The 27,952-nt window shown below is 53.9% G+C and overlaps 9 protein-coding genes across 9 annotated transcripts; 6 read left to right on the top strand and 3 right to left on the bottom strand.

Annotated features, from left to right (window-relative positions):
- Nucleotides 1–6: 6 nt before the first annotated feature.
- A1O7_02574 (uncharacterized protein) lies at nucleotides 7–2,763 on the top strand (the record flags this gene model as incomplete). The annotated part of the gene is made up of 1 exon (XM_007756605.1): nucleotides 7–2,763. One exon carries the CDS (start codon nucleotides 7–9, stop codon nucleotides 2,761–2,763), a length of 2,757 nt encoding a protein of 918 aa, XP_007754795.1.
- A 1,250-nt stretch (nucleotides 2,764–4,013) lies between these two features.
- A1O7_02573 (uncharacterized protein) lies at nucleotides 4,014–6,921 on the bottom strand (the record flags this gene model as incomplete). The annotated part of the gene is made up of 3 exons (XM_007756604.1): nucleotides 4,014–6,259; nucleotides 6,320–6,641; nucleotides 6,697–6,921. The coding sequence occupies 3 exons, from the start codon at nucleotides 6,919–6,921 to the stop codon at nucleotides 4,014–4,016; spliced, it is 2,793 nt and encodes a 930-aa protein (XP_007754794.1).
- A 1,405-nt stretch (nucleotides 6,922–8,326) lies between these two features.
- A1O7_02572 (uncharacterized protein) lies at nucleotides 8,327–9,217 on the top strand (the record flags this gene model as incomplete). The annotated part of the gene is made up of 2 exons (XM_007756603.1): nucleotides 8,327–8,423; nucleotides 8,475–9,217. 2 exons carry the CDS (start codon nucleotides 8,327–8,329, stop codon nucleotides 9,215–9,217), a joined length of 840 nt encoding a protein of 279 aa, XP_007754793.1.
- Nucleotides 9,218–10,272: 1,055 nt separating this feature from the next.
- On the top strand, nucleotides 10,273–11,354 carry A1O7_02571 (uncharacterized protein; the record flags this gene model as incomplete). The annotated part of the gene is made up of 2 exons (XM_007756602.1): nucleotides 10,273–11,008; nucleotides 11,065–11,354. The coding sequence occupies 2 exons, from the start codon at nucleotides 10,273–10,275 to the stop codon at nucleotides 11,352–11,354; spliced, it is 1,026 nt and encodes a 341-aa protein (XP_007754792.1).
- A 270-nt stretch (nucleotides 11,355–11,624) lies between these two features.
- Nucleotides 11,625–12,377, bottom strand: A1O7_02570 (uncharacterized protein; the record flags this gene model as incomplete). The annotated part of the gene is made up of 1 exon (XM_007756601.1): nucleotides 11,625–12,377. One exon carries the CDS (start codon nucleotides 12,375–12,377, stop codon nucleotides 11,625–11,627), a length of 753 nt encoding a protein of 250 aa, XP_007754791.1.
- Nucleotides 12,378–12,767: 390 nt separating this feature from the next.
- A1O7_02569 (uncharacterized protein) lies at nucleotides 12,768–15,452 on the top strand (the record flags this gene model as incomplete). Its single annotated transcript, XM_007756600.1, has 3 exons — nucleotides 12,768–12,776; nucleotides 12,857–12,961; nucleotides 13,011–15,452. The coding sequence occupies 3 exons, from the start codon at nucleotides 12,768–12,770 to the stop codon at nucleotides 15,450–15,452; spliced, it is 2,556 nt and encodes an 851-aa protein (XP_007754790.1).
- A 172-nt stretch (nucleotides 15,453–15,624) lies between these two features.
- On the bottom strand, nucleotides 15,625–16,683 carry A1O7_02568 (adenosine deaminase; the record flags this gene model as incomplete). The annotated part of the gene is made up of 1 exon (XM_007756599.1): nucleotides 15,625–16,683. One exon carries the CDS (start codon nucleotides 16,681–16,683, stop codon nucleotides 15,625–15,627), a length of 1,059 nt encoding a protein of 352 aa, XP_007754789.1.
- Nucleotides 16,684–18,176: 1,493 nt separating this feature from the next.
- A1O7_02567 (uncharacterized protein) lies at nucleotides 18,177–22,765 on the top strand (the record flags this gene model as incomplete). The annotated part of the gene is made up of 4 exons (XM_007756598.1): nucleotides 18,177–18,431; nucleotides 18,494–18,881; nucleotides 18,932–19,214; nucleotides 19,270–22,765. 4 exons carry the CDS (start codon nucleotides 18,177–18,179, stop codon nucleotides 22,763–22,765), a joined length of 4,422 nt encoding a protein of 1,473 aa, XP_007754788.1.
- A 789-nt stretch (nucleotides 22,766–23,554) lies between these two features.
- Nucleotides 23,555–27,916, top strand: A1O7_02566 (regulatory associated protein-mTOR; the record flags this gene model as incomplete). Its single annotated transcript, XM_007756597.1, has 1 exon — nucleotides 23,555–27,916. The coding sequence occupies one exon, from the start codon at nucleotides 23,555–23,557 to the stop codon at nucleotides 27,914–27,916; it is 4,362 nt and encodes a 1,453-aa protein (XP_007754787.1).
- Nucleotides 27,917–27,952: the final 36 nt, after the last annotated feature.

Below are 27,952 nucleotides of genomic sequence, written 5' to 3'. Positions count from 1 at the left end.
GAACACATGGGGCCGATGTTTGCTTTTTATGCATCATCTGCTAAGCATTACACATTGAAAGAACAAGAACACAATCTGACATGTTCTTATAACACAGGTGTGACCATCTTCGACGAGCCAGAACATATCCCCGAGTCAAATGCCAAAGCCCCGGCAGACGATAAGAATCCAGGGTTCGGCTACTCTCTCACGTCCACTGGCTCCCATAGCCCCAGAATTCACCGTGCCAGTATTTCAGGCAAGAAGTTGACCGGCAGACCAGCGGTGAACCAGACCCATTCTTACACTTCCTCACCTGGAGCTCCGCTCACCAAGGCCATGTCGTATTTCAGTCTAGACGACGATACTGCTACCCGGCCATCGTCGATGGCAGGTGGAGGGAGCATTACCCCAGGTACGACGCCCGCAGAAAGCAAGACTCCAGATCTGCGAGGCGTCCTTTCTCAAGTCGCCGAATGGCTCCAGGAGGAGAAGTCAAAAAGGCACAAATGGGGCCGTCACCGACATAGCCATCACCGTGATCAGCACCTCCAGACTCCCGAAATCCAGCCCGGTGAGACGAAGACGTACGACACTGCGCCCGACCAGGAAGGAGACCTCTCCTTGGCAAAGCTAGAGAGTATTCTACAGGGTTTCAGTGGTGACGCCTCCAGACTTCTGAGAAAGACCTCGACCGCCGGTTTGAGAAGAGGCTCGATAGCGTCGAAGTTCAAGCAGGCTCGCTCGGTGCCTGCTCAATCGTCGGATACAGAGTTCTTTGGCGAGGACATATTAGTCCCCAACGTCGAAGCAAAGCTAGACAACACCAAGACGATGGCTTTCACAGGTGGAGCCACCGATAGCGACGCCACTGACAAGGCCAAGAGGAAGGAGTACGACCACTGGGTTACTTTCAAGCAAGACATCTTGAGATTAACGCACACACTCAAAATCAAGGGTTGGCGCCGCATTCCTCTTGAACGCGCTGCCGAACTCGACGTAGCCAGATTGAGCGGGGCTCTCACCAATGCTGTCTACGTCGTTCACCCCCCTAAGGATTTGCCCGAGCTCGACAGGTCCAAGCAGTCTGATCCTTCTTCCGCGCCAGCTGGTACCGTCTCGAAAAGGCGTCCTTCATCGCTACTTCTGCGCATCTACGGCCCACAAGTTGAGCATCTGATAGATCGTGACGCTGAGCTCAATATTCTCCGCCGCCTGGCTCGGAAACGAATTGGCCCTCGTCTCCTGGGTTCATTCGATAACGGTCGCTTCGAAGAGTTCCTGCAAGCGAAGACTCTGACGGCTGAAGACCTGCGAATCCCGGAGACATCGAAACAGATCGCTAAGCGTATGCGCGAACTCCACGACGGGATTGAACTGCTCGAGTCCGAACTCGCCTCTGGACCGGCCACCTTTGTGAATTGGGACAAATGGGTCGATCGATGCGGGAAGGTGATTACGTGGCTCGACGCGCAAATCCATCAAGCAGAGGAGGAACTTGCAGCTGGCACCTCAAGACGCAACTTTTTAGTCAATCCCCGTTACGTGCGGAGGGGACACATCTGTGGTGTGGAGTGGCCCGTCTTCCGACGCACCTACGACGCGTACCGAAAAAGACTCATCACAGAGAGCGGCGGCCCTGATGGAATCCGTAAACAGCTTGTCTTTGCACACAACGACACCCAGTACGGCAATCTCATGCGGCTTCAACCCTCTGGGACCTCCCCGCTCTTGCAACCCTCGAATCACCACAAACAACTTGTGGTCATTGATTTTGAATACGCAGCTCAGAATTTGGCTGGACTAGAATTTGCAAACCACTTCACCGAGTGGTGCTACAACTACCACAACACCCCGGATAAGTCATTCGTATGCGACACAAGGAGATATCCTACCGAGCAGGAACAATACCGGTTCGTGAGGAGCTACGTCATGCACCGTCCACAATTCAACCCATCGGCGAGTGCGACGCCCAAGATGGAAGCTAGGGAAAAGACGAACATCAGCGATTTCATGCTCGATGCGAGGACTCCCAGTGGTGCGGGCGGGTCATCAACCGGCTACGTAGGTGGAGCTGGCGCGGTTTTCGACTACGACAAAGAAGAGTCGGAGCGAGAGAAGGCTCAAGAGGAGGAGATCCAGCGACTATTGCAGCAAGCCAGAGTATGGAGATTAGCGAACTCGGCCATGTGGGTTGCCTGGGGGATCGTGCAGGCGAAAGTGCCCGAGCTGGACGCGATGGAAGAGAAAGAGAAGATGGCGACGAAAGTAGGCCACGCGATGAATGAAGGTAGAAAGGGTCTCGCCGACAAGGTGTCTACTGGGGAGAAGAGGGTCGTGGACAAGGTCAAGAAAATGGTCGCCGACCACGGTTACAAGAGCGGGCAACGGCCCCTACCCATGTCGGACCCTCTCACGGAAGAAGAAAAAGAACTGCAGCTGGCGAGCCGTTGGGATCGGCCCGAAGGGAGCGCACAAGAGGCGGCACATCGGGAAGGAGACCGTGGTGTCGAAACTGCTCTCGAACACGCAATCACCATCGACGGCGAGGACGACAAACCTGGACTTGATGGCCTCCCTCTTAGCCAGCCTGAAATTGAGCCCAGCGCTGCTGATGATCCCTCGGACACTCAAGAGCAAGAAGGCACCGAGGAGTTCGACTACCTCGCCTATGCGCAAGAACGCGCCATGTTCTTCTGGGGGGATTGTATCCAGATGGGCCTGATCAAGAAGGAGGAGCTGCCCAAGGAGGTGATCGAAAAGGTCAAGATCGTGCCCTGGTGAAAGACTATACCGGGTGTTCCGTGCCAATGTTCTGGGAATCTGGAAAGGTGTGGAGGTTGCGGAATCTCCTGGAACCGGCGCAGGTACCGTGTAGTGGATGTGGTAAAGGACACGGAATCGCGTCATGATTACAATTGCAATATTACTCTGCGGAAGTCATCACATCACCTCTGACGTTCTCAACGGCTCTGGATACAGACGATAGTTTGACACCAGCCCTGCCTGGTTTACGACTGGGTGATTGATTGATTGATTGATTGATTGATTGAATGGACTACAGTACCTTCCTGGGTACGTGGGTAACTTCCGGTGTAACGAACGATACGGAAGAAGTGCAAAGAAGCGGACCCAGCTCATGGTGTACTACATGCCCGATCGATTTTGTTGTGCTGAGGAGAGTAGCAGTCCATACAACATGGTGCGCTGAAGGAAAGGAACAGTATGTGCCGGAACGGAGTAGAGGATCATATCTGCTGCCCCTGCACGCTCCCCTTGTCGTTCCATTCCGTGTAAGTCCCATCATGTCGGCCGGCCTCACTCACGCGTGCACACACATCACTTTGAAGCGAGGCTATCGATTCTACCTACCGATACTTCCGGAGTTGGGACTACAGTACTGGAAGTGTGTAGAATGTAAGCTGGTCGGAACGTGCACAGTAATCCAAAAAAAAAACAACGATCGAGACAGCAGAGCCGGGGAAATCGACTGCGAGGCTACATACCAGCGCCACTACTGATGCCTCCGCGATTAGTACAGTACCTACCAAAGTACCGCAGTGCTGCCACTGTGTAGAGTGGAAGCCGGTCGGAATGTACATTGATTGACTCACGACACGACGGAGACACCAGGGAAACCAGGGACAGCAGAGATGATTGATTCGTAGATTGATTGATTGATTGATCGACTAATCTGTCCGCTGTACGGAGTATTTCGTGGCCCCCGTCCACGAACAATAGACAGCCTGAACCTACCGAGCTGACTTCCAAGTAAAGTCGTGTGTCCTTGGATTTTGGGACGCGGGAATCTCAGGCGTCTACCCGATGGCACAGGGTGAGTGCGCGAGGTGAGGATGCTTAGCTGCCCAGTACATCCACTATCGCGAGGCATCAAAGCATCAAGCATCAAGCACCAGGGTCGATCAGCATGCCTTGCCTTGCCCAAATCTCTCCGCCCATTCGGACCAGACCAGACCAGACCATCGATGCAAACATTCACATTTATGTCTTGCGGCCGGCTCGTTGCGAATCTTCTACCGCCACGTCCTGCCACTCCCATGTCTCTGCATCTCGCCTTCGACCAAATGCCGTTCCAAGTCGTCCTCGTATTTATGCGACATTCTTCTGCCGAGATTCGTACTGGTACTTCCGGAACTGGGAGTCCCTCCGGCTTGCTTCGCCCGTCGTTGCTGTTCCTTGAGCATGCGTTCGCGGGACAACTTCTCACGTTCGATGGTATACATGTCTTTTTCCTCGGCGAGCCTGGATGCTGCTGCGGACGATTGAGAGGGTGCAGCAGGCGCCGGTGTCGCGTTCGCGCTAGAGCGGTGAGATTGAGAACGGCCGTTCGCCAGAGGTGTGCCGTTATGCTCCGACGTGTCGCGATGGTGGTCTTTCTTGTGCCGGCGGGAGCGGTGCCGGGACTCGGACTCTTCGACGGTTTCTTCTTGTTGCTCGTAATCGTAGTCGTGGTCGTCGCCGTTGTCCTCGCGGTGGCGGTCATGGCGGGAGCGTTTTCGGTGATCGCGATCACGGTCACGGTCTCGATGTCTGTCTTCGCGATCTCGCTCCTTGTCGCGGTCTCTGTCTCGGGCCTTTTCTCGATCCCGGTCCCGGTCCCGGTCGCGGTCGCGGTCGCGATCACGCTCCCTGTCACGCTCTCGCTCTCGGACCTCGTACTTGGACGATTTGGTGCTTCGGTGTTTGCTTCTGCTTTCGCCGTACGCGTCTCGACTTGATCGGGTGGAGTCTTCGTAATCGTCCATATCGTAGTCGCCGCTGGCATCTTCGTCGTGATGCCGTCGTGAGCGGGAGGAATGCTTGGACTGTCTTTCCTTATCATTTCGACTGCGGCGGGACGAAGACTTGTAATCTGCCGACTCAGATTGAGGATAAGAAGATTCCTGGTCATCCCGCTCGTAGTCATCGTAGCTGTCTCGTTTTGACGACCTCCTGGATCGCTTATCCTGATCGCGATGGTCCCTCTCGTCTTGCGCCTCGGTATCACGCCTCGAACTGCGGTGTTTCTCCTCTTCGTACGGCCGCCTCGAGCGATCTCTGCTCTCTCTGTCGGGTGATTTGCTATGAGCTCTGTCAACATCCCGTGATTCTGATTGCGAGGACGCAGTCATAGATGCCCTGCCCATGATTTGAAACCCTGTCGCCGCGGAGCGAGAGATTGGTCTCGTAGGCGCCGCCGGTGCAGGCTGTTCACGCATCGCTCTAGGACCCGTTGGCGCACCAACGACACCGACCCCCTTGGGCTCCGTGGGTGGCGAGGAAGGTGAAAAGGGCATTACTTGTGAAGCAACATGACCATTTGACATGGACAGTGAACCACGACCGCGCGACGAGAATCTACCATGTCCTCGGGAACGAAACCCATAATCACCATACTGAGCCGATGGACCCAGCGGCGCTGACGGTGGTGCCATTGAACCCTGAAGATCCTCATTGTAAGCCTCTGGTATTGGTTTCTCCGGCGCAGCCGAAGGGACAGGCTCAGGAGGCCCTTGCTCGACGAACTCAGGCTCGTTCTTAATGGCAGCTTCGGTCACTTTATCAATGTTCTGGGCATCAGCTGGCCGCACAGGCTCCGCTTCACCGGTTCCATTAGCATCTGCAGCGATAGCGACCTCAGGAGTAGCAGTATCCTCAGCGACAGTTGACTTCTGATAGTCTTCACCGAGGGCTTCTTGGACCTCCTCTTGACCACCAGGGGCAAACTCATCATCTTCATGACTCTCGTCGACCACATCACGATTGTCTTCGCCCTCTTGGTAGGCGGTCGTCGCGACGCGGTCATTGTGCATCATGTGAGACTGCGTGTTGCGATTATCGAATTGCCTGGGACCCGTGCCATTTTGATAGCCTTGTTGTTGTTGTTGTTGTTGTTGATACTGCGAGTACTGATTGAAGTTACCACGACCTCTTCCAAAGCCGCCACGACCGCGAGCACGGCCCCTGCCGTAGCCACGGCCGTTGTGGTAAGCGTTTGGGAAATCACCACCTGCGTAGTTCTGCTGAAAGTTGCCATTGGGGCCCATGTTGAACCCATAATTGGAACCAAGGTTATTGCCCATGCCATTCGGGAATGCATTTGCATTATTATTCTGCCACATATTGTTGCTCTGGCCGTTCCAGCCATACATCCCTTGGGTGGGATCGAAGTTCATGCCCATGTTCATGCCATTCATTCCATTCATGTTCATGCCTCCATTGGGACCGCCAAACCCGCCGAGCATGCCAGACATTTGGTTCATATTAGACATCATGGTCACTGCAGTCGGATTCAGTTAGCATGAGAACTATCATATTGTGATTGCACGTTCAGACTTACTCATCATGGGGTTAAAAGGCATGCCGTTCTGCATGTTGGCCTGCATCATCTGCATCACCTGCTGCATCTGGGGGGCGTCCATGTTGTTATTGAAGCCACCGATATTGTTTGAGAAGTCCACGCCACTCATCCCATCAAAGCTGTTGTTATTGAGCACGTCTTGTGACTGCGACTGTAGGTTCTCGAAGGATTTCGTAGATTGAGGCTGGGGAGTTTCTTCCGCGCTCTTCGGTCCTTGGGCGGGAAATTGCTGATGGTCGTCATCGAGTTCTACCTGAAATTCAATGTCGTCGTCGTTATCGACTAATTCGTGATCAGGTTCCTGAGAGGACAAGTTAGAGATTGTAGACGAAAAGTAGGGGACGGATGCAACTCACCTCGATGGAAGGGTGCAAGTCGGCGGCTGGCGTCCCTTCTGTCTCAACTGCATCGACCAGCGGCTGGTCTTCTGTCACAGCTGCGGCACTGGCGGTCATATCTGCTTGACCATTGCCATTCACCTTCGGTTTATCCGTGTTTGGTTGAGCGGTATCCGCTTTGTCCTGCCCCTCGGCTTTCGCCTTCTCTTGACTCTTCAGCCAGGTCTTGACTGTGGCCCGCATGCCTTTATTGGGCTTACAGATGTCGTCGATAAAAGGTTTGTGTTCACATTTGGGACAAGTCGAATTGCGGTGGTCATTGAAGCCTGTCTGGTATGAGCTGGATGCCAAGATTAAGGAAGTCGATATTCACTGACAGGATTCGCAGATGTAGACATCGCAGCAGGATGTCTTGTAGGGGCTCAGGTTGAGATTGAGGCAGTTGGTACATCGCAGTTTTTCGGGGACTTTGTCCAAGTCTAACGAACTGCTGTTGTCAGTCAAGGCGGTCAAGAGGTGGACACTCAGGGCTCACTCAAGCACTTCCTTCAGAGACGCATCTAGCGCAATGGCAGCCATGGTGATATTCGGTTCTTTAAAAGGCTCGTGGGTGCGATTGTCGCAATCAAGAATGGGACCACCGAAAGATTAAAGCCATTAGATGCCGAACGGCAAGAGCGTCTCGTGAGCTCTGACGCGAATTTCAAAGCAGGTAACAGTATCACATATGCAGAACTTGTGGCAGTGAATATCTAATGCATATTGAATGGTGTCGTCGGGCAGTAATGTAAACGCAGTTTTATGGAAGTCTGCCAGTAGCCAGACCACGACTCAAAAGCCACGAGAGGCTGTGCCTAATAGAGGCTTCGCGCTTGTCGCAAAGGTCTCCAGATTACGCTAGAGCGGAAAGAGCTAGCGAGTCTCGAGCCCCGAAGTGACTCGCAGTTCGCCGGAGAAAAGAATGGTGAGATCACCAGCCAGTCGAAGGGGTAATGCGCCCACTAACTAGATGTACGTACGAGGTATCTCGCAGACATTCAATACTTCAAGTTAATGTACTTTCCTCTGTTGTAATACACAGCTTTCCTCTGCACCAGTCTCGGGCTTAGATCTCTTACAGTCTCTCATTCATTTCAGCTCGGGATTGTATTGTGAGGGTTTCCACATACAAGGGCGAGACATCACTAAAGCGAGTGAACTATTTGTCCAATACCCCAATACCACCATAAGCGACGAGAACAATGATCCTAGGGCCAATAAATGGACTGGATTGCGTCGCCTTTGTTGTTCTCCTAATCCCACAACTACTGTACCAAGTAGCGTTCAGCGAGCTCTTGGTTGTAGCTACCCAAGTAACCCCCTTCCTCGGTCCGTTCGCATATCATCCTGAGCCAGGCACGCGTACTGATAGTTAGTGGCAGCCTTTCAACTCCCATACCAGTTGGTATATGAACGATGTTATATGAAAAAGCAGTCACAGTCGCCATTCACTCGGCACGCCTCGATTTTCCAAGACGTGGTGATTCGCTGTGTTCGATTTGCATTTGCAAAGATTCCCGCCAGTGTCGGAAGGGTCTTTTTCTCAAAATGGGTGGCTCTACCCTTCTTTAGATTCCGTCTGTTGCGACATGGGTATCTGCACTGTCCGATGTTCTATCGGGAGGTCATCCGGCATGGCACAAGAGGACTTTGGATCACCGAGGATGCGCATACCGAGCCGGATATCATCGTATACTACGCCCATGGTCAGTGATCTCGGATTCTCTGTTGAAGCTAGCTGATCTCTGCTGTTGTAGGAGGTGGCTTCTCGATGGGATCAGCATATTTCTATATGGAGTTTCTCATGGCCTGGGCGACGAGACTGAAAGAGAGCGGGTTCAAGAATCCAGCTGTTTTCGCCCTGGAATACACCCTCGTCCCAGATGCTAAGTGGCCGACCCAGTTCAACGAGACCCGCGCAGGATATACGTTTCTTCGAGAGACGTTCGGAGACGATTCGGCTGCGAAAATTTGCGTCAGTGGGGATTCAGCAGGGGCAACACTCATTTTGAGCATGCTACTCCAGCCCGGTCATATCGAACAAAATCCTCAATTCCACGCTCTGTATCGGCCAGGCTTGGCGATCTTGCTAAGCCCGTGGACACATCTCGTGTCTGACCTGAACCATAATACGCGGAGCGACTACTTGGACAGGAACAGCCTCCATCTGTACGCAAAGCAATATGCTGGTGAAGCGTCTATGACAGATGGTGTTATTTCACCGGGCCTTTGTACGGGGCGGTGGAAACAGGCATCGCCTATGAGTGGTTATCGCGTCTTGTACGGCTCGGAAGAAGTGTTTGCGCCTGGAATCCAAGAAACGGTCAACAACATGAAGAAGGCCGGCGCCGTGGTCAAGGTCCATGAGCATGAAGCAGGTATTCATGCCTGGCCTGTGGTGAACTTGTTCCTGGGTGAAACTCGAGAAGAACGGCTTCAAGGCCTTGATATAATGACCGGTTATGTGATGTCCTCGAGTCTTGCTTCAGCTATCAAATAGGGCGATGTGCAATGACATGCATCAGGGCGACAGTGCCATCAGATTAGATCAAGTACCAAGGTCTTTCACCGACAGTAGTTCGACGCGTAAAGCCACGACCACAGTCTGACGACTGGGTTGCTGCTATGCTCTTGAATGTCGGCCACTGTCTCCAGACTGCTCTGTCGTCATTTGGCAGTGAGTAATGAAGCGGAAGAATGGTTGCGGGAGTTTGAACGTCGACATTCCAAGGCCGACGCGTCAAGCGAGCGTGTCGACAAGCGCGTGCGGATGACATGAGACAAATGCTGCATCAAATTGAAGTTGTAGACCGATCCACGAACATGACCAAATTGTCACCACGAGTTTGTACAGAGCCAACAACAACAGGGCAGTCGTGAATGGACGCCGCTGAGCTGGAACTGGTGGGGCAGAAGCGCTGTCAATAATGGAGACAGGCCTGAAAATTCAGAGCGAGCTGTGGAAAACGAGGTGGAACAAAAAGGGCAAGTCGGAGATTCCGGGATGGATTGGGCGCGTTTAGGGTGTAGCGGCGTTGATCTGATGATCGGATTGCGCATTTCCCCTGCCGCAGTGGCCTGGATTGATGCCTCGCCGAATGTTTTTATAAGGCCCCTCCATCCCCTCGCTCTCCGGAGGCCGCATGTGCAGCAGTATTTTAAAACTGCGTGACCCGTCTGCAACTCCGAAGTCGCTCATATCCACCACCACACGCAAAGACAGGACCCATTCTGCCGGATTTATATTCCTCCTTTCCCGAAACGTGTTCACTTGGATGCTTCATTGTTTGTCATTATTGAAGTTGTTCGCATTGACGTTTGGCCTGGGTCGTGTATTCACGTCGTGCCGTTTGAACAGGCCACTGCCTCATATCGACCATGAAGGCAGTCGCGCAGTAAAGTCATATGTGAACGCAGCTTGGTCCCGTCCAAAATGAGTTCTGTCACATCATTGCACAATCATCCACATCCACTACTGCAAGACCACCAGTACTATTACTCCCCCGGAATTTCTGCACCACCCGTCCAGCTGCAACCTTTATTCGCTGCCAAGCAATGAGTGAACAACACGACAATCCCGAGTCATCATACCGCCCAAGCAGCCCAGATCTATCAGGCTTCACAAATGCCAACGCCCCACCACCCAGACTAGCTCGAATTCCAAGCTACAACGTGCCGGATCCAAGTTTCCCGCCAGGCTATTCGTTCAGTCCCAGAGGTAGCTACGACGCATCGCCCTTCTTTTCCCCTTCGACTGCTACGCCCTCGACATCATATTTTGGTTCACGCCCTCCACCACAAAGCCAATTCTCGCAACAAAGCCCCTACTCACCTCAAACTTTCCGCACCCCGAGCTTACCAGGGCAGAATCCTATTCAACATCCTCCACCCTTTCAGTCTCGTCCCTTGGGTCAACCACCATATAACCCATCACCGCCACAGTACCAGCACTCGTTGTCAGGATCACCATTCAATCAAAATCCGAATCAGCAGTACTTCCCACCCCTCCCGGCTCAGGTCACGCAGTACGGAGATATGCCCCGAACAAGACGGCAACAAGCCGCCGAGGCACAACATGACCCGGACTTCCATGTCGACGCATCTCCCAAGAATGTCGTACAGCCCAAAGCCGAGCCAGACCTGCCTGTTCAACCAACCATGCCTGCCGCCCCCATAGATTTGACAGCAGGTATCGAAGTCAGGACAAAATTTCCCGTTGCCCGTATCAAGCGCATCATGCAAGCCGATGAGGATGTCGGCAAAGTTGCCCAAGCCACTCCTACGGCGGTCGGTATGTTTCCTCCATGAATTTTCGTCGACAGAGACTCCGTTCTAATTTGTACACAGCCAAAGCCCTTGAGCTCTTCATGATAGCTCTGGTCACGAAAGGTGCAAAGGAAGCAAGAAACCACAACTCCAAGCGGGTCACAGCACAGCATCTCAAGGCAGCACTCATGGACGATGGCCAATTTGACTTCTTGAACGAGATCTGCGAGAACATTCCCGATGAGAGTTCGAAGAAGGCCCGTGCCAAGTCTGAAGCCAAGAGCGAAGATAGCGATGAAGATATAAAGCCCAAAGGGAAGGCGAAGGGTGGAAGAAAGAGGAAAGCCGACACCGATGATGAAAGTGACTGAGGAAAACCATGAGCCGCGCATTCTAGAAGAGCCCTGGTGTATGACTATCACGACGACCGCCAGGTGAGCTACCTATGCTGGATCAGCTTCCTGCATGTCACGTTGGACCCGGGCACCGACAACATTCCTCACGGTCAAGCCGAACGGACCACTACGATGAAGACATGAAACACAAAACAGTCATCCACCACAGTATCCCTGCACCACGACTGCAGAGTCGAAACTCCTGCACCAGCGTATGGGTGCTCTACTCCCCCTACCAACGTACTCCTAGCACTCAGAGTGGTTCGAACCCGGAGTCGGCATGTTGCGCCTCCAGGGCCATGGAACCTGTTGAAGGACCCCCATGGCAATGATGAGTCCATAAAATGCGGTGAACCCAAGAGCAACCCATCCGATCATAGCAGAGTAGGCCGCCACCACCAAACTTAGCAGCACAAAGGCTCCTACAATCAGAGCACCCATCAGAGCAGCTGCAGAAACAGCATACATCTGTACTTCGAATTGGCTCGTTTTGCCATTCATTCCATCCCAGTCCGCAATCCAGTGGTCTTTGAAAAATGTCAGGAGAGTCGAGCAGATAGAAGCATTCGCCAAAGCAAGCAGGAACAAGAGCCAGCTAATGGCAAGGAAGAGCTGTGTCTGTCGGAGATCGAATTCCGGGTCTGCGGAACGAGGGTGGGTGGCGTCGCCTGAGAGGACATACGAGAAAGTGACGCTCGTGCCGAGTGTTGAAATGCCGATGACAGTGGTAAAGAGCCCTTTGAAGAAAGCCGCGACAGACGAGCCTGGATGTTGTGTCATGGGGCGAATACAGGAGAGACTGTGCCCGTGCTCAGATTTCAATCCGGTTCGAGTCTTCCTGGCGATGGCTTCGGCGGAGTGCGCCGTCGCTGGGTTAATGTGCATTTCGCTCGAGCCAACGTCTTTGCTGAATGAAGGGTCATGGGATCCAGACTCAGGTGATGTTGTAGAAATCTTGACGGCGACCTCTGGCGCAACCATGCTCTCACGGGAAGCCATGTCGTATGAGAGACGTTACTTGGCCACAAATTCTGAGTGAAGCCGAGATGAAGCTGGTTTAACTTTCCTTTACATGCCCCGAGCACAATGCGTAACTCGAGAAAATGAGTAGCCACAGACAGGAAATAATGGATTCTCAGAAAGCAAATCAGAGTCACATTGCGCTTACCTTATTGATAGCCGAGCAGACATGAAGCCTGAGCATGGAAGCCGCGCCCAAGTGGCTGCGGTGCGGCCATCGTCTCACATCTCTCAGAGAACCAACCTGTTGTAGCTTCACCACAACCACGCCTCAATCTTTGTCTTACTTGCCTCCACTATAGGAATCGCTTCAGCATAGCTACGAGCCTGTATTTGTCCCTCCGATCGTCTCAAGATGACGCGGAGAATATGGATATTGTAGGTCATCCGCTCGAAAGAAGGATGCCAGCGCATGCTGTGTGAGGGTTGAGAGTGTCTAACCAGAACATGACCTGCAGCTCACCCGCCTGATTGCGGGCTCCGGCTCATCGCCAACCAAACAAAGAACAAATACTCCTGCAGAGCGCCTTGCGTCCTGCAAGAGCATCTGCAATGCTTTGACGGTGAGTCAAAGAGCACTGTTTTCGGACGGCCTCTTTTGACACGGTCCAGCATACCTGGCGCAGCGGCAACGTCGAGCGCGAAGATGAGGCTGCATTGAACTACACTCTCAAGCTCCTGCAACGCCTCGAAGCCATCCTACACGACGAGTCACGAAGAGCCGCACCACATTCCTGTCTTCGCTATGTGGCCTCGAGTCAAGCCTATATCATAATTACGAAGCTTGCTGTCTCCTCCTCGAATACCGATATCATCAAGACCTCCGCCCAGCTCTTCCACATCCTCATCAATGGCGAGGCCGAAGGGCTGCTCGACAGCAAATTGTTTACCAGGTCACTGTTGGATCTAGTCTGCTTTGCTACAATAGGGGGAAGAATCATTGTTGAAGAACGCCTACAAACAGATCTGGTGGAACTCTTGTTCGAAATTGCTACCAAGATCAGGTTGGATCCAGATATCCTTCCAGCTTGGTTCTACCCAGACCGAGAGACAACTCGTGGCCGCAACGCCGCGGACGACACTAGGAGAAGTCAGTTCCCGTTGTTCCATGTTCTGGTACAGTATGTCCATCACGACGGCCCGGTCGGGGACTTCGCCCGGACGGCGCTGTTATACCTGACCGAAACTGCGTCCAAGTTCAAGCCACTTGAAACCTGGATGATTGAGAGTGACCTAGCACCTCAGATGGCTAGTGGCCTCGGTGCTTTGTACAGCAGGCTTAGCAGGCAGTCGACTACCTTGTCAGGACACGTATCAGCGCCGCCCATCGTCCTTTTCTCAGACCATGCGGAGAGCATAGCGCGCATTGCAGAGCCGACTGCAGAGCTGCAACAGGACAGCAAGGCATTCTTCACGTATTTGGCTTTCTGGCAGGATACTCTGAACCATTGTAAGTCGGTGGAGGTCAGTGACACTTTACTCGACCACTTCCAGGTGCTTTTTGTCCAGCAACTGTTGTACCCGTCGCTGCTTGAATCATCAGATGTGGAGGGGGGTTCGACCGCTGCTGTTATCGATCATCTGTCACAGATCTTGCGCGCACTTCATCATTTGCAACTTGTGGATCGTATATTGCAGTATCTTCTTGCTTCACCCAATATGCCTCAGCATCCGAGGGACAGAGGTCACCGACGCCAGCGTATGTCCGTCAGCAGAAGAAAAAGCATCGATCATTTGAAGGCCTTGGCGGAAGTTGCGGACAGCCCGTCTCCGAACTTGTTCAACCTTCTTGACCTGATGGTAATGAGCTTGAAGTCGCGTCATGCGCAGACCGTCAATGCTTGCCTCAGTTTACTATCCGTTATTCTCGAACATCATCATTCGCATGTTCTTCCGAATCTGTTCAGACTCGTACCCACCACGATGGCTCCAGGTCAACGGGGTGTCAAGCACCTGAACACTTCTCTGCTCAAGTTGGTTGACTATAGTGCGACAATTGCCAAGAATCCAGACCTGGACGCCTCATACCAGGGCGCGCTGTCGGATGGGCAAGTCATTCTCGAACAGCACAGCTGCTTCAGGATAGATGAGTCGGAGGTGAAGCCTGCCAATACCACTACTATGTCCATATCTCATGAATGCAAGCTTTTCGAGGCTATCCTGACCCTGTTACGAACCTTCTTTGCAAACGACACTACGACGAATTTGAGCTTGACTAGGGCCATATTGGACCTGGCTGCTTGCCAGCACATGAACGTCCACGGATGGCTCCTACCATCGGATAGTGGACTAGACGCGGAAGACCGTTCGACGCTCAACATCATCTTCGTCGTCTCCGATCTGATTGAACAAGTTCGTCAATGGCGGTCACAATTCACTGAATGGGATCAGCTCATCAGTAGAAGAAGGTATGAATTAGATGATGAGGAGCCACCCTTACGTCCTTCCAATTCACGCAGCATTTCCGGGCAGATCACGGACACCAAAGTTGGTGAAAGGACTTCGCCTTCAAGTCTCAATTCTCGGTCACGACCGACAACTCCTCAGAAGACTACGACGACCGAGTTTGGGTCCATAGATAGTACAGTATCTACGACTAGAGGACATCGTGGCAGCTTGGTGGAACGTACTTTGGCCCATTCGCCTTTACGCTGGTCAACACCCGTACAACCTGAGCAGTACGATGTTGAGGCGAAACATCATGACCCATTGGTCGTACCACCAGCTCGAACGCCACTGAAGACACAAATTCAATTGTTATACGCAAAAGCACCGGAAGAGGCGTCCGAATCTCTGCCTGTACATGCTGGCAGGAAGCAGAGCTCAGGTCCAGCACCTGACCAAAGGCTAGCGCTGCGCGGAAGTGACGATTCGGGCTCTGCAACTCCCGTTGGGGCCCGAGATGAGAACGGAGCTCGAGGCCAAGTCACTCTCAGCCACGTATTGACGAATGCCATCATTCTCCAGGAGTTCATCCTCGAGCTTACTGCGATAATACAGCTTCGGGCGACATTTTTCAATGGGGTCGACTTTGGAACAACTGTCTCTGGTTAGTGGTAGTGAAAAAAGAGGCACAATTTGAGAGCAACGGTCGAAGAGCGATCCTTGGTAGCCTTACTTGTAGCGGTGCGCGTTGTCGATACCTTGTCACTGCAGCGCGGTGTACGCGTCTTGATTGTCGCGCGCCGAATACTGCGGTAGATCCATATCAGGCCCCTACTAGGGGTCAAACACCATTTAGAACCTGCGTTGCTTCACTTCCCAACGTCAGACGTTCAAATTCGTCCAACATCTGTAAAAAGTGGTTCCGCTTCCAACTACTGATCCAACTGATCGTGAAAGCGTTCCTTTGCAAATGAATCAACTCCTTCCTCGTCACATTCAGGTCCGCAGCTGAGGCGAGTTTGAGCATATTTTCATTCAGATATCCCCTGAAATATGCCGGATCGTCACTATTGACCGTCACGCGAACGCCCTGTCTCAGCAACTCGATGATTTCTTTGCCCTTAAAGTCATCTGTGACGATGCCATTGGAGATGGGACAAGCCGTCAATCCAATCCCCCGTTGTTTCAACGTGGATATCAGCTCGGGCGAGTCGATGATGTTGGTCCCGTGGTCGATACGATCGACTTGAATCTCATTGATCGCCTGACCTATATGCGTCAACGTGTCCGGCTGATCGATATCACAATGCATGGTGATCAGAAACCCTTCCTTGGCGGCGCGCTGAAACACGGCCGCGAACTTGGACGGCGGGTTGTCGCGTTCGTCACTGTCCAGCCCGACGCCGATGATGACGTCCTTGAACGGCAGGGAATCCATGAGCGTCGCCATGGCGAACTCGGCGCTGTGGTCGCGCAGGAAGCACATGATCAGCGAGGCCGAGATGCCCAGCGCGCGCTGCGCCGTGTTGATGCCGGCCTGGTAGCCGCGCACGACGGTGGGGAAGGGCACGCCGCGCGCCGTGTGCGCTTGTGGGTCGAAGAAGAGTTCGCAGTGCTTGACGTTCTGGGCGTGGGCGGTGGTCAGGTACGAGATGGCTAGGTCGGCGAAGTCGTGCGCCGTCTGGAGGACGGACAGGTTGGGGTAGTAGACTTGCAGGAAGGTCGTCAGGTCGTGGAACGAGTAGGAAGAGCCCGTTTGGTCCAGGGCACTGAGGGAGGGTGGGAGGGGGAGGTTGTTCCGCGCGGCCAGGGTGCGGGCCAAGCCGGGCGTCAGGCAGCCTTCGAGGTGGACGTGCAGTTCGGCTTTGGGGAGGGCGGAGATGAAGGAGGGGAGGTCCATGGTTGGGGAGAGGTGGTGTCTTGTGCTCTGCGACGCCATGGTGCTTGTTTCGTCCCTACTCACTCAAGGATGATACGGTGCTTGTGCTCTCTATGCGGAGTTCTCTTCCAGGGGGGTAGCGGCTTCTGAGCTGATAAGGATCTTCTGCTCCGTTTGGTGGGCTTCGAAGGTAACGTACTCGGTACCCCCCAGGGACAGAAACTGTCTTGGCCAGAGACCTCCGCTACGTTAGCAAACACCTGGGCACGGGTACTCCGTAATGTCCTCCAAGCCTTATCGGGTCCTCTGGCACATGATCTCAGGTGATCCACAGGCGACGACCTGAGCAGGTAACCACTGACTGCCTCTTTGATGTCAGCAAAAGTCACAGGGTGAAATCCTGCCTGGCTCCGGGGTCGTCGTTGCAAGTTGATTCGTTTCGCGATTTGTCTCTTGTCAGACACCTATGGTTGGATTCGGATGTCAAAGGAACCGGATGTCGTAAAGAAGTTGTACGGTTCCTCCAATCATGGTTGACATGGTTCATGAATCATCACGTGAAGAATCGTCAGCTGCGGAAGACTTACGGAGTACTGGGATAGAGTTCTGCGTCCATGGCGAGCTTGCAGCTGGGTGGAAGCGATCACCGCTAAAACATGGCATCTGCGTGTTTTTCCTGCAGCACGACGACGACTGCAAGTCATGGTGAGAAGAGAGATCCTCATCAGGGGAAATTCTAAGGGGAGGAGAGACCTCGCCTGTCTCTGTGCAAGCACGGCGCAGTCGCCATGGAACGCACAGGGGGCGAGCCGTTAGCCGTTGGAATCCTGGTGCTAGGCTTGAACGAGCCACCTGAAACAATGCGGGAGCTGGAAGCTGGAGCATCCCGGGCGCGCATCCTTAAGTGGTGGGCGGGACCACCGACACGCAGCGAGTCCTCCGTCCGCGGGCTGCGCTCGGTCTTCTTGTAGACAGAAATAATTATTCTCCTGATTTAGAGCCCGCGTCTTTGTCCTCGTCGTCATCACCATCCGTTCACTCAAGGTGTTCTTTTGGGGGATTTTTCTGTGCCGTGTGGTCGCTTCGCGTCATATTGGACGTCGACTCATATCGTGCAATCACCGCATTGACCCTTCTCCACGCACGGTTGACAATTGGTTGCAGAGGTGATCTGGTGCCTTGCATATTGCTTCCCTTGGCACGTTGGAACTGGACTTTGGACGAGCATCCCCCATCTCACACCCACGCATCGTCCAAGCCGCGGTCGGTTTTTAATCGCGGACTGAACTCCCAACTCTTCGACCATCGCTGCACGCCCGCGACGATGGATTGTGCTTGAATGAGACACTTGGTTTGCGCTGAGCAGGCCTGGCGACCCCGGTACACCGTGTCTTACCCAGCCTCACCTCTCGAACCATCCCCTCGCGAACCGCCGAGTCGCATGAGGCGAATCGAGGCACGATCTTTCCAACGACCCTTTAGCAGCTCCGGCTCCGCGAGGGAAATCTACAACGATGGCCTTCCTATTTAAGAGCAGACGAAACGCGCCGAATGCGTCGGGCTTACCCCCTGCCAGTCGAAATATCCATACTTCTGACGGCACATCTGGTTCGACGTCCGCACCCAACGGATCAATAGACAGTACCGGAGAACGCTCAACACAGTCGCCTCCGCCCAATGCGGGCCCAAATGGATCCCTCACTTCAATGAACTCGGTAGCGAATGCGCCCACGTATCCACGGCGCGAACGATCAGAATCAGAGTCGGCGGTATGTCCACGCTCGATGCTTTTTCACGTTTGGTGACATTTCTGACTTGATTGTACGTATAGCCGCGGCCCACGACGAGTTCACAAGCGACTCAAGTACCTAATGCCGCGCTGTACCCCTGGTCGCAACGGCGATTGAACTTTCCCACTCCGCAGTCGAACCCGTTCCCTCGATATGGCGCCGCTGTGAACGCAGTCGCCTCAAAAGATGGCGATGTCTATATCATGGGTGGCCTCATCAATGGCTCTATGGTCCGAGGAGACCTATGGATGGTCGAATCGGGCGTGGGCAACCTCTCCTGCTATCCAATCGCGACGGTCTCTGAGGGCCCTGGACCGCGTGTTGGCCATGCAAGCTTACTTGTTGGCAATGCTTTTATTGTTTTCGGCGGTGATACCAAGATGGACGATAATGACCTGCTTGACGACACTTTGTACCTGCTTAACACTTGTGAGTGTGCTATCCTCGTCTGTGACTCGGGATGACGCTGACCTTTCCAGCCTCTCGACAATGGTCAAGGGCGTCCCCGCCCGGTCCACGCCCCTCTGGCCGCTATGGCCATACTCTCAACATTCTGGGGTCCAAGATATACGTCTTCGGTGGCCAGGTTGAGGGCTACTTCTTCAACGATCTAATTGCTTTCGATTTGAACGCCCTGCAGAACCCGACAAATCAATGGGAGTTTTTGCTGCAGAATACGGGCGACGATGTTGGCCAGAGTGCTAAGGTGCCGGCCGCAAGAACAAATCACACCGTTGTGAGCTATAATGATCAGCTCTTTCTGTAAGTAAAGCAGCAAAAGAGCGCTTGACATGTCGACTGATCAAGGACAATACAGATTTGGAGGTACAAATGGAACTCAATGGTTCAACGATGTTTGGACCTACAGCCCGGCTACGAATTCCTGGACTCAACAAGACTGTATAGGATACATTCCGGCACCTCGCGAAGGCCACTCCGCAGCCCTGGTTAACGACGTCATGTATATCTTCGGCGGTAGAACCGAGGAGGGGACAGATCTGGGTGATCTGGCGGCCTTCCGCATTTCATCCAAGCGGTGGTACACTTTTCAGAATATGGGACCTTCTCCGTCTCCAAGGTCCGGCCACAGTATGACAGCATATCGTGATAAGATCATTGTACTGGCTGGCGAGCCTAGTTCGGCACCTCGAGACCCTGCAGAACTCAGCATGGTTTACGTCCTGGACACGGCAAAGATCAGGTATCCAAATGACGCCGCTGGGGCAAGCCAAGCTATAGATGCCAGGCAGCCCAACAGTCCAACCGGGAGGCCAAGCACAGAGGCGAGATACGGCGTGCCCATTCGTTCAACGTCACGGGAGGGACAAGGGACCCCAAATGCTCCTCGTGAACAGTTTGCTGGAGGACCAGTTCAGCGGCCAGATCCAGCACAGAACACTGGCCAGTCGAGACTGCCGCGAACCTCCATGGCGCAAGCTCCTGCCGGGCCGCCTCCACAAGGCCAAGCTCCCAACCCTCGAGCTAACGGCGTTCAGTCTCCTTCAGGCGCGCCCGAAGGACCTAAACCAAGGTACAACGGCCCTCCAGTGGACACTAGAGGTCCTTCAGCTGGCCCCAATGGTGTTAGGGCTGCTCATGCAGACGGCATGGTACAGCCTCCAGCTATCCGGGAAGTCCAGAAAGAGAATATCCGACCAAGCCGGGAGAACAGCCCCAGTACTCACGGTCGAAGGACTCCGATACAGAGAACGGAATCGAAGGCGAAGGCCATGGAAGCAGGGGAGGCAGCTCCGCTTGTTGGTAGCGGCGTGGCTAGACAACGGTCGCTTCGGTCACAACGAGCCCAGAGCTCCATCGATAGCACCGAGGACGGACTGCTCGGCCGCTCATCCTCTGCCAGACACCATCCTGACTTGCATTCGGATAATCGCAGCTCGAGAAGCATCCATGGTGACGAACCCAAATCCCCCAAAATCAGTCCTCATCAGGAGGCGCTGCTCAAAGAGTTGGAGACGGCGAAGAGGTCAAATGCTTGGTACGCTTCAGAGTTGGCACTTGCCCGGAAGCAGGGCTACCATAGCGGGACTGCTTCAAGCCCCATGTTCGATGACCGCGCTGTCAGCCAAGTCTCAGACGACGACCGGCCACTGATGGAAGCCTTTATGATGATGAGGCAAGAGCTCATGAAAATGCAAGAAGCTATGGAAGTACAAGCTTCGTCGATGGCCAAACGCATTGCGGAGGTCGAGCATCAGCGTGATGCGGCTGTCACAGAAGCTGCTTACGCACGAGCCAAACTCGCAGCGCATGGCGGAAGTCAACGGAGCACCCCCCAGCCCGACCACGGTCGTGAGCCCGACGAGCAAGAGCGTTTCACCGACCTTAGCCGACGGCTGGCTCTGGCTCTTGCCGCACAATCGGAGCACAGAGCCAGACTTGACACGTTGAACAATGACCTTGCTTCCGAGAGAAGAGCCCGGGAGCTCGCTGAAGAATCCATGGACGCTTTACAGCAGCGATATGACGACCTGAGTAAGAGTCGCAAACCTGCCGAAATCGAAGGGCTCCGTGCGGAACTCCACGAAGCTCAGAGCCTAGCTCGGGCAGAAGCAGGTCGCAGAGCTGAAGTCGAGGAAGAGCTGCGGACGTTACGAGTCGACCACGACTCCTTGAGCAAGACGCATGAGGATATCTTGGGGCGCTTGAACAGTCACACTTCATCAATGGCGGCTTTGGAAGCGGCTGTTGCAGCATCTACAGGCAAAGCTAGCCTGTTTGAACGGCAAATAGAGGAAGAGCGCGGCCAAAGAGAGGCTGTTGAACGGAAACTGGGACAACTGAGAGCCGAGCACGAAGAACGTACGACAGAGCTCGAAACCACATCTAAGCGACTGCGCGACGCTGAAGAGCTGGCAGAGACGCATGCGAGAGAAGCGGCGACGCACCGTGAGGCGTTGCTTGCCGGCCTGGCCAAGCTGTCCAATCCAGAGCCAGCGGCAAAACAGGATCCAGGTGCGGAGCAAAAGATGATTGCTCTGCGCGAATCAGCAGAGCAAGCCTCGGCTCTGGCCAAGCGCAACCAGGAAGCTGCAGATACAGCTGCGCAAAAACTACGTAATGCAGAAGAACGGATCGCTGGTTTGGAAGCATATCAGGAGCAATCCAGCCGTGAGGCTCTGCAAACGCGTCGGCAACTACAGGCTGCGATGCGTGAGGCGCAAGGCTACCAGGCCGAGATCCGCGAGCTGCGCTCAAATCTTGAGATGCATCAGCGAGATGCCAGTGCGCTTGCCGTCCAGCACAGTGCTCTCAAAGATCTACTGGGTGAGCGCGGCCTGAATGTGTCTGATGTGCGGCGGTCGCCGGCCTTTGGTGACAACTCGCCAACTTCAAGGTTCGGTACGCCAGAGCAGGCGCGTCTTCGCGAAATCGAACAGCAGCTCCAAGCCAGCATCAAGGCTCACGAAGAGACCAAGAGCCAGTCCGAGGCTCGTATGCAAGAAGCCGACAGCACGTACAAGGAGAAGTTGGAGCAACTTGAAAATGACTACCAGTCGGCTGTACACTATGTTAAGGGCACGGAAAAGATGTTGAAGAAGATGAAGGAAGAGCTCACCAAGTACAAGTCACAGAATGCCCAGCTGACGACCGAGTTGGAGACCGCCCGAAGTGCAAGCGCCGCTTCTGGCACGGCCGCTGACGCTGCCGCTTGGGATAGCGAGCGATCTCTGCTGCAGACCTCGATTGACGAGATGAAGACCCAGACGAGCCAGCAGATTGCGCAACTGGAGTCGAGCGTCTCTTCACTGAAGACGGACCTTGCTGCCGTACGGGCAGAAAGAGATCAACAGAAAGCCAGTCAGGAACAACTGAGTCAGACCGCGCAACGGTTGGGCAGGGAGCTGGAGCAGCTGAAGTCAGAAAACACGATGCTCGAGCAGCAAGCCGAAGAAGCTGAAAGCCGGATAACAGTGCTGCTTGATCAAGTAAACGAGAGGGTTGGCAACTACAGACGGCAATCGCAGCTGCAACCCCTACCGCATGGCATCAACGGGCTTGGTCACAACCGGGAGGAGAGCACCTCAACGCTGACAGATGTTTCGGTGAGCGATGACACACTCACCCACGACGACAGAGGATCGGTGGCGCTGGACAACCTTGCGTCAGAGCTGGAGACCTTACGATCACAGTGGGAGAGCACGAGCCGCAGTGCCTACCGACTCAGCGCACATTCGGAAAGGACCCCCACAGCAGAGACCCATGGCACTGAGCTCAGTGACAATCTTGCAAACTGGAGGCGACGACTTGCGGAGGAAGAAAATGTGGCTAAAGAGCCACAGAAGGTCACTTGAGGTGTTGGACATTTGCGCGTCACAAATGTCACCAGTAATGAAAGGGGAAGGGCTTCGACTATTTCTGTGTGAACAAATTCGTTTTTCTCCCACCATTGTTTGTTGGAGTTGTTGTCTTCGGGATTGGCGAATTGTGGATGACAATAATGAAGACAACGTCCATGTCAAGGAGCTGCTCTACTGGCTAGGGCTCCAACTGTAGTTTTAACTGCCAGAGCACTAGGTGCTAGGGACGGGATAGGATCTGATTGTGGCTGGTTGGTCTTTACTCAATGAATCATATTCCATGAACGGATGTCTGAGACCTTGCGGGAGCGCTCTCCATGGGCCGATAGTCTAATGCGGTGAAGTCGTCATTTGCTGGCTCTTTGAAACCATCCTGCTGTGACTGGCCGGTAGCGCTTCAGCCTTGTCGACGCAGCTGCAAGGCTGAACGATGCCGAACTTCCCCGCAAAACCAAATACTGAAGGAGGCAGGAAACTTCTTACCAGCGCACAGTCCACCTTTACACGGTGTTACACTGACATGCTTTAAGGTTACAGCTGTTGTTCTTCATGCCATCCTTATGTCCACTCATGGTTACTAGACACAGTCGGACCGGCTACGACGCCTGCCACACCCTAACTCCAGACCACGCCCACTACGACTTTAGTCTCCTCTCTGCCTAAGTTGACTCGGCTGTCCATGTCTCTACCTTCCTGCGCGCTCCACCCCTCACGTGAAGGCTTCGGTGCCGTGCTCCATGGTGCGCGCATGAACCGCGCATAGCCTCAGGCACGGCGGACAGGATGGCTACCCAGAACGGCCCGGCCAGTGTCGGTCTCGGACTGCTTGACGTCAACCGACACAGACCCGCGACGCAAGGAGGCGACCGGCCTGCACATTCTGATGTGGTTGACGATGGCGATGGCTTCCCGTCAAGCTCTACCTCTAGTCACCATTCTCCCGTGAATGGCGTGGGTCGAGCTCAACAGAATGGTTACACAACCCCAAGAATAATACCTCAAGAGGCGGAAGACTATTTGACAGCGAGACCGAACAGCCTGCTCCACCGCACGAAGAGCGACCTTGGCCCCCGAAGGAAGGAGGGCCTTCAGGATCAGAATGCACCTGCAGAAGACAAGCTGGCGCACATTAGACACGGCTGGGACGATGAATACACGTCAAATGAGTACCTGTCACTGTTACACTCGACATTTTACATGTACTACACCGAAAAACGGCACGAGAGCAACGGGTCACAGTCCGAGGAATCTAAGCAGTTCCCTAGCGTGGACTGGCGCATGAAAGACAGAATGAAGACCGTGTCTGCCGCGCTGGCGATATGCCTGAATATTGGCGTCGACCCTCCCGATGTCATCAAGACAAATCCCACCGCCAAACTTGAGGCTTGGGTCGATCCTACCGGAAGCAGTGGCGGCAACACGAAAACCATGGAACAGATCGGGAAACGTCTACAAGAACAGTACGAATCATTGAGTCTGAGGACAAGGTACAAGCAGTATCTTGATCCCTCGATTGATGAGACAAAACGTTTTTGCATCTCATTGCGTCGTAACGCGAAGGATGAGAGGGTGCTCTTCCACTATAACGGCCACGGTGTGCCTCTTCCCACGCCCTCAGGAGAGATCTGGGTTTTTAACAAGAACTACACCCAGTACATCCCTGTCGGCTTGTATGACCTACAGTCATGGCTGGGAGGTCCTAGTCTCCTCGTCTATGATGTCTCACACGCCGGCAACATCGTCTACAACTTCGAGACACTGCTCGCCAAGCACGAAAAGGAGAATGAAGAACTCAAGAAACGAGATCCCAATGCTCCCATCCAAAACTACGGAGACTGCATTCAACTCGCAGCTTGCGGTAAGAACGAAATGCTGCCAACGAATCCAGATTTACCTGCCGACCTCTTCACATGTTGCCTGACCACGCCGATAGATATTGCACTGCGATATTTTGTTCTACAAAACCCACTCCCCAGTGGACATACTATTGAAGATGGGAAGATCCCGGTTCCAGGCCGTCTACAGGACAGACGGAGTCCGCTGGGGGAGCTTAACTGGATCTTTACCGCCATCACTGATACGATCGCATGGAACATTCTGCCGCGGAAACTGTTCAAAAAGCTGTTTCGTCAAGACCTCATGGTGGCTGCATTGTTCCGTAATTTCCTGCTGAGTGAGCGTATCATGAGGGCAAATCACTGTCATCCCATATCGTCTCCGGCGCTTCCTGAGACACATCGACATCCTCTTTGGCAGAGTTGGGATCTCGCCATGGAGATGGTCCTAGCACAACTACCTTTGCTTCGGGAAGCAGACGAGGGAAAGCGCGTCTATGAGTATCAGCATTCGACATTCTTCGCCGAACAACTCACCGCGTTTGAGGTATATCTTAGCTCTGGTCCAACCAAGAGTCGAGCACCGGATCAGCTGCCGATCGTCTTGCAGGTACTGCTGAGTCAGGTCCACCGGTTACGAGCGTTGATTCTCTTAAGCAAATTTCTGGATCTGGGCCCGTGGGCTGTTCACCTCGCGTTGAGCATAGGAATCTTTCCGTACGTGGTGAAACTCCTCCAGGCGGCGTCTCTAGAGCTCAAGCCAGTAATGGTATTCATCTGGGCTCGGATCATGGCAGTTGACTCAACCGTCCAGTTGGATCTGCTCAAGGACAACGGCATCCACTATTTCATCTCTATTATGAATCCGCGGTCAGATATTCCTGTTGGCAACGCCAGCGAGCATCGGGCAATGTGTGCATTTATCGTGGCCACATTCTGCAAGGGCTACCCTCCTGGTCAGACCGTTTGTCTATTGCCGGAACTTTTCAGTGCCTGCTTACTGAACATGGCTGAACCTGAAAACCCGCTGCTGCGACAATGGTCATGTCTGTGTCTTAGTATGCTTTGGAAGGACTATGCCGACGCGAAGTGGATGGGTATCAGATGCCTGGCTCATTCTAGACTCTGCGAACTCTCGCTGGATCCCGTCCCAGAAGTGCGTGCGGCCATGCTTCATGCTTTGACCAACTTCATTGGTATACCCGATCTTACGGACCAGGTCTCTCAGATCGAAGAGGGCATTGCCTCTTCTGTGCTTTTCCTGACTTCTGACGGCAGCACCTTGGTGCGAAAAGAGCTGGTCGTGTTCCTTTCTCACTTTGTCAAGCGCTACGAAAACAAGTTCATTGTGGTCGCCTACGAACAGCTTGTGGAAGAACGGGATCGCCATCCATACAAACAATCCGAAGCAGGAAGCTTGGAGAATGGTCAACCACTCAAGTGGGTGCCGATATCGGCAAACACGATCTACGGGTCGATCTGGGTCCAGATCTTGATGCTGTCGGTAGATCCTCACCCAGAAGTCGCACGGAACGCTTCTCTCGTTGTCGATCACGTGCATGAGACGCTGGTCAACTCGCCGATGAGCCACATGGCTCTGGCTGTCCTCGACGACTTGTTGAGATTTGCGAAAAGAGAGGACCCCCAGCTCAAGAAAATTTCTAGCAGAGACTCGCTGAAGCCGGTCCAGGCACAACCTGGCACTCCTCCTCCAACTTTGACAAAACAGCAAAGCTACTTGTCTCTGAGCTTAAAGAGAGCAGGTAGCTCACTTCGGAACCTTGCTTTCGGCGCCGCTTCATCCAATGCTTCATCGAGCTCGACAAGTCCTGAGGTATCTCCGACCAAGACGAGAGATCTAGTGCAGCCAGTCAACACTCCGAGGAGTCGCCTCCCACCGGAATGGAGTCGACCACCAGACTCACCCAATGCCACAAACACACCAGGGTCGTATCATTCCGCACAGCAACCCACCTCAGCTGGCTTTGTGCCCTTAGATCCAAAGAAACCACCAGCGTTCCCCTTGGTAAGTACCTTGTTGGAATGGTCCACAGAGTACTTTCGCGAACCGCAAATGCGACCAAATGACCCGGATGAACCAGGCTCAGCAGATTACAACTCAAGATTATGGCGTAGGAACCGCAACGAGAAGATCATTGCCGACAACCAGCCCTTGAAAGCCGTGGCGGGCAGCTCGAAATGGGTTCGTCCCCAGGGCTTCCTGAACAACCAGACCCAGCCGATGAAAATGACGTTCCATCAATTCGATGATCACCTCGCCGTCGCCGACGACAAAGACACCGTCACGATCTGGGACTTCCAGAACAATGAACAGGTCAGTCGATTTAGCAACGGCAACCCTACTGGCTCCCGGATCAACGACGCCAAGTTTCTCAATGAAGATGATCAACCTCTCCTCATGGTGGGCAGTTCGGACGGCGTCTTGAAGGTGTACAAGAACTACGCCAATCCCGCAGAAGTCAAAGTGATCACGGCCTTCCGAGCTCTGACGGAGCTGATACCTAGCAATAAAAATGCCGGGTTGGTGTTTGACTGGCAACAAGGCCAGGGCAAAGCCCTGGTGGCGGGTGATGTCAAGGTCATCAAGGTTTGGAACGCCGCGACCGAGCTGTGCGTCGGGGACATCCCTGCGAGGAGCTCCAGCTGCGTGACCTCCTTGACAAGCGACAAAGTCGCGGGCCACATCTTTGTTGCCGGCTTCGGAGACGGTGTGGTGAGAGTGTTTGATCAACGACTCAACCCTCGCACCGCCATGGTTCGACTCTGGAGGGAACACAGACAATGGATCACCAACATTCACATGCAGCGCGGTGGCGTGCGAGAACTCATCTCCGGTAGTCGCAACGGGGAGGTGAAACTGTGGGACCTGCGCAACGATAAAGCGGTCCTGACGCTCAACGCGACGAGCAGCACGCCCTCACCCTTGAGACTCGATAGCATCAAAGACGGCGGCACTAGCTCCACAATCTCGACGCCCGAGAAACCGACCGCGCTGCTCAGGAGTCTGTCGGTGCACGAACACGCACCCATATTCTGCGTCGGCACAGATCGACATGAAGTCAAGACCTTCAACACTAACGGTGATGCTCTCGGGGTGTTTGAACCGTCGTCCACGCGCATGGCTCAATTGGCGGGCGCGGTGGGCAGTGTCGGGGTCAATGTTGGGGTTAGTGCCGGACGCTTGGGGATTGGGAGGCAGCCCATCGTGGCGACGGCGTATCATCCTCATCGTATGGTGTTGGCCTGCGCGGGGTTGGGAGATACCGGGGTTGGCCTGGTGAGTTACTAGGGGCAGCATCATGCAAAGTGCGATGATAGAGCCGGC

Source organism: Cladophialophora yegresii (genome assembly GCF_000585515.1).
Source record: "Cladophialophora yegresii CBS 114405 chromosome Unknown aczIN-supercont1.2, whole genome shotgun sequence".
Classification (NCBI taxonomy): Eukaryota; Fungi; Ascomycota; class Eurotiomycetes; order Chaetothyriales; family Herpotrichiellaceae; genus Cladophialophora; species Cladophialophora yegresii.
The sequence above is the reverse complement of the archived record's forward strand: the minus strand, read 5'-3'. Positions and strand labels throughout refer to the sequence as shown.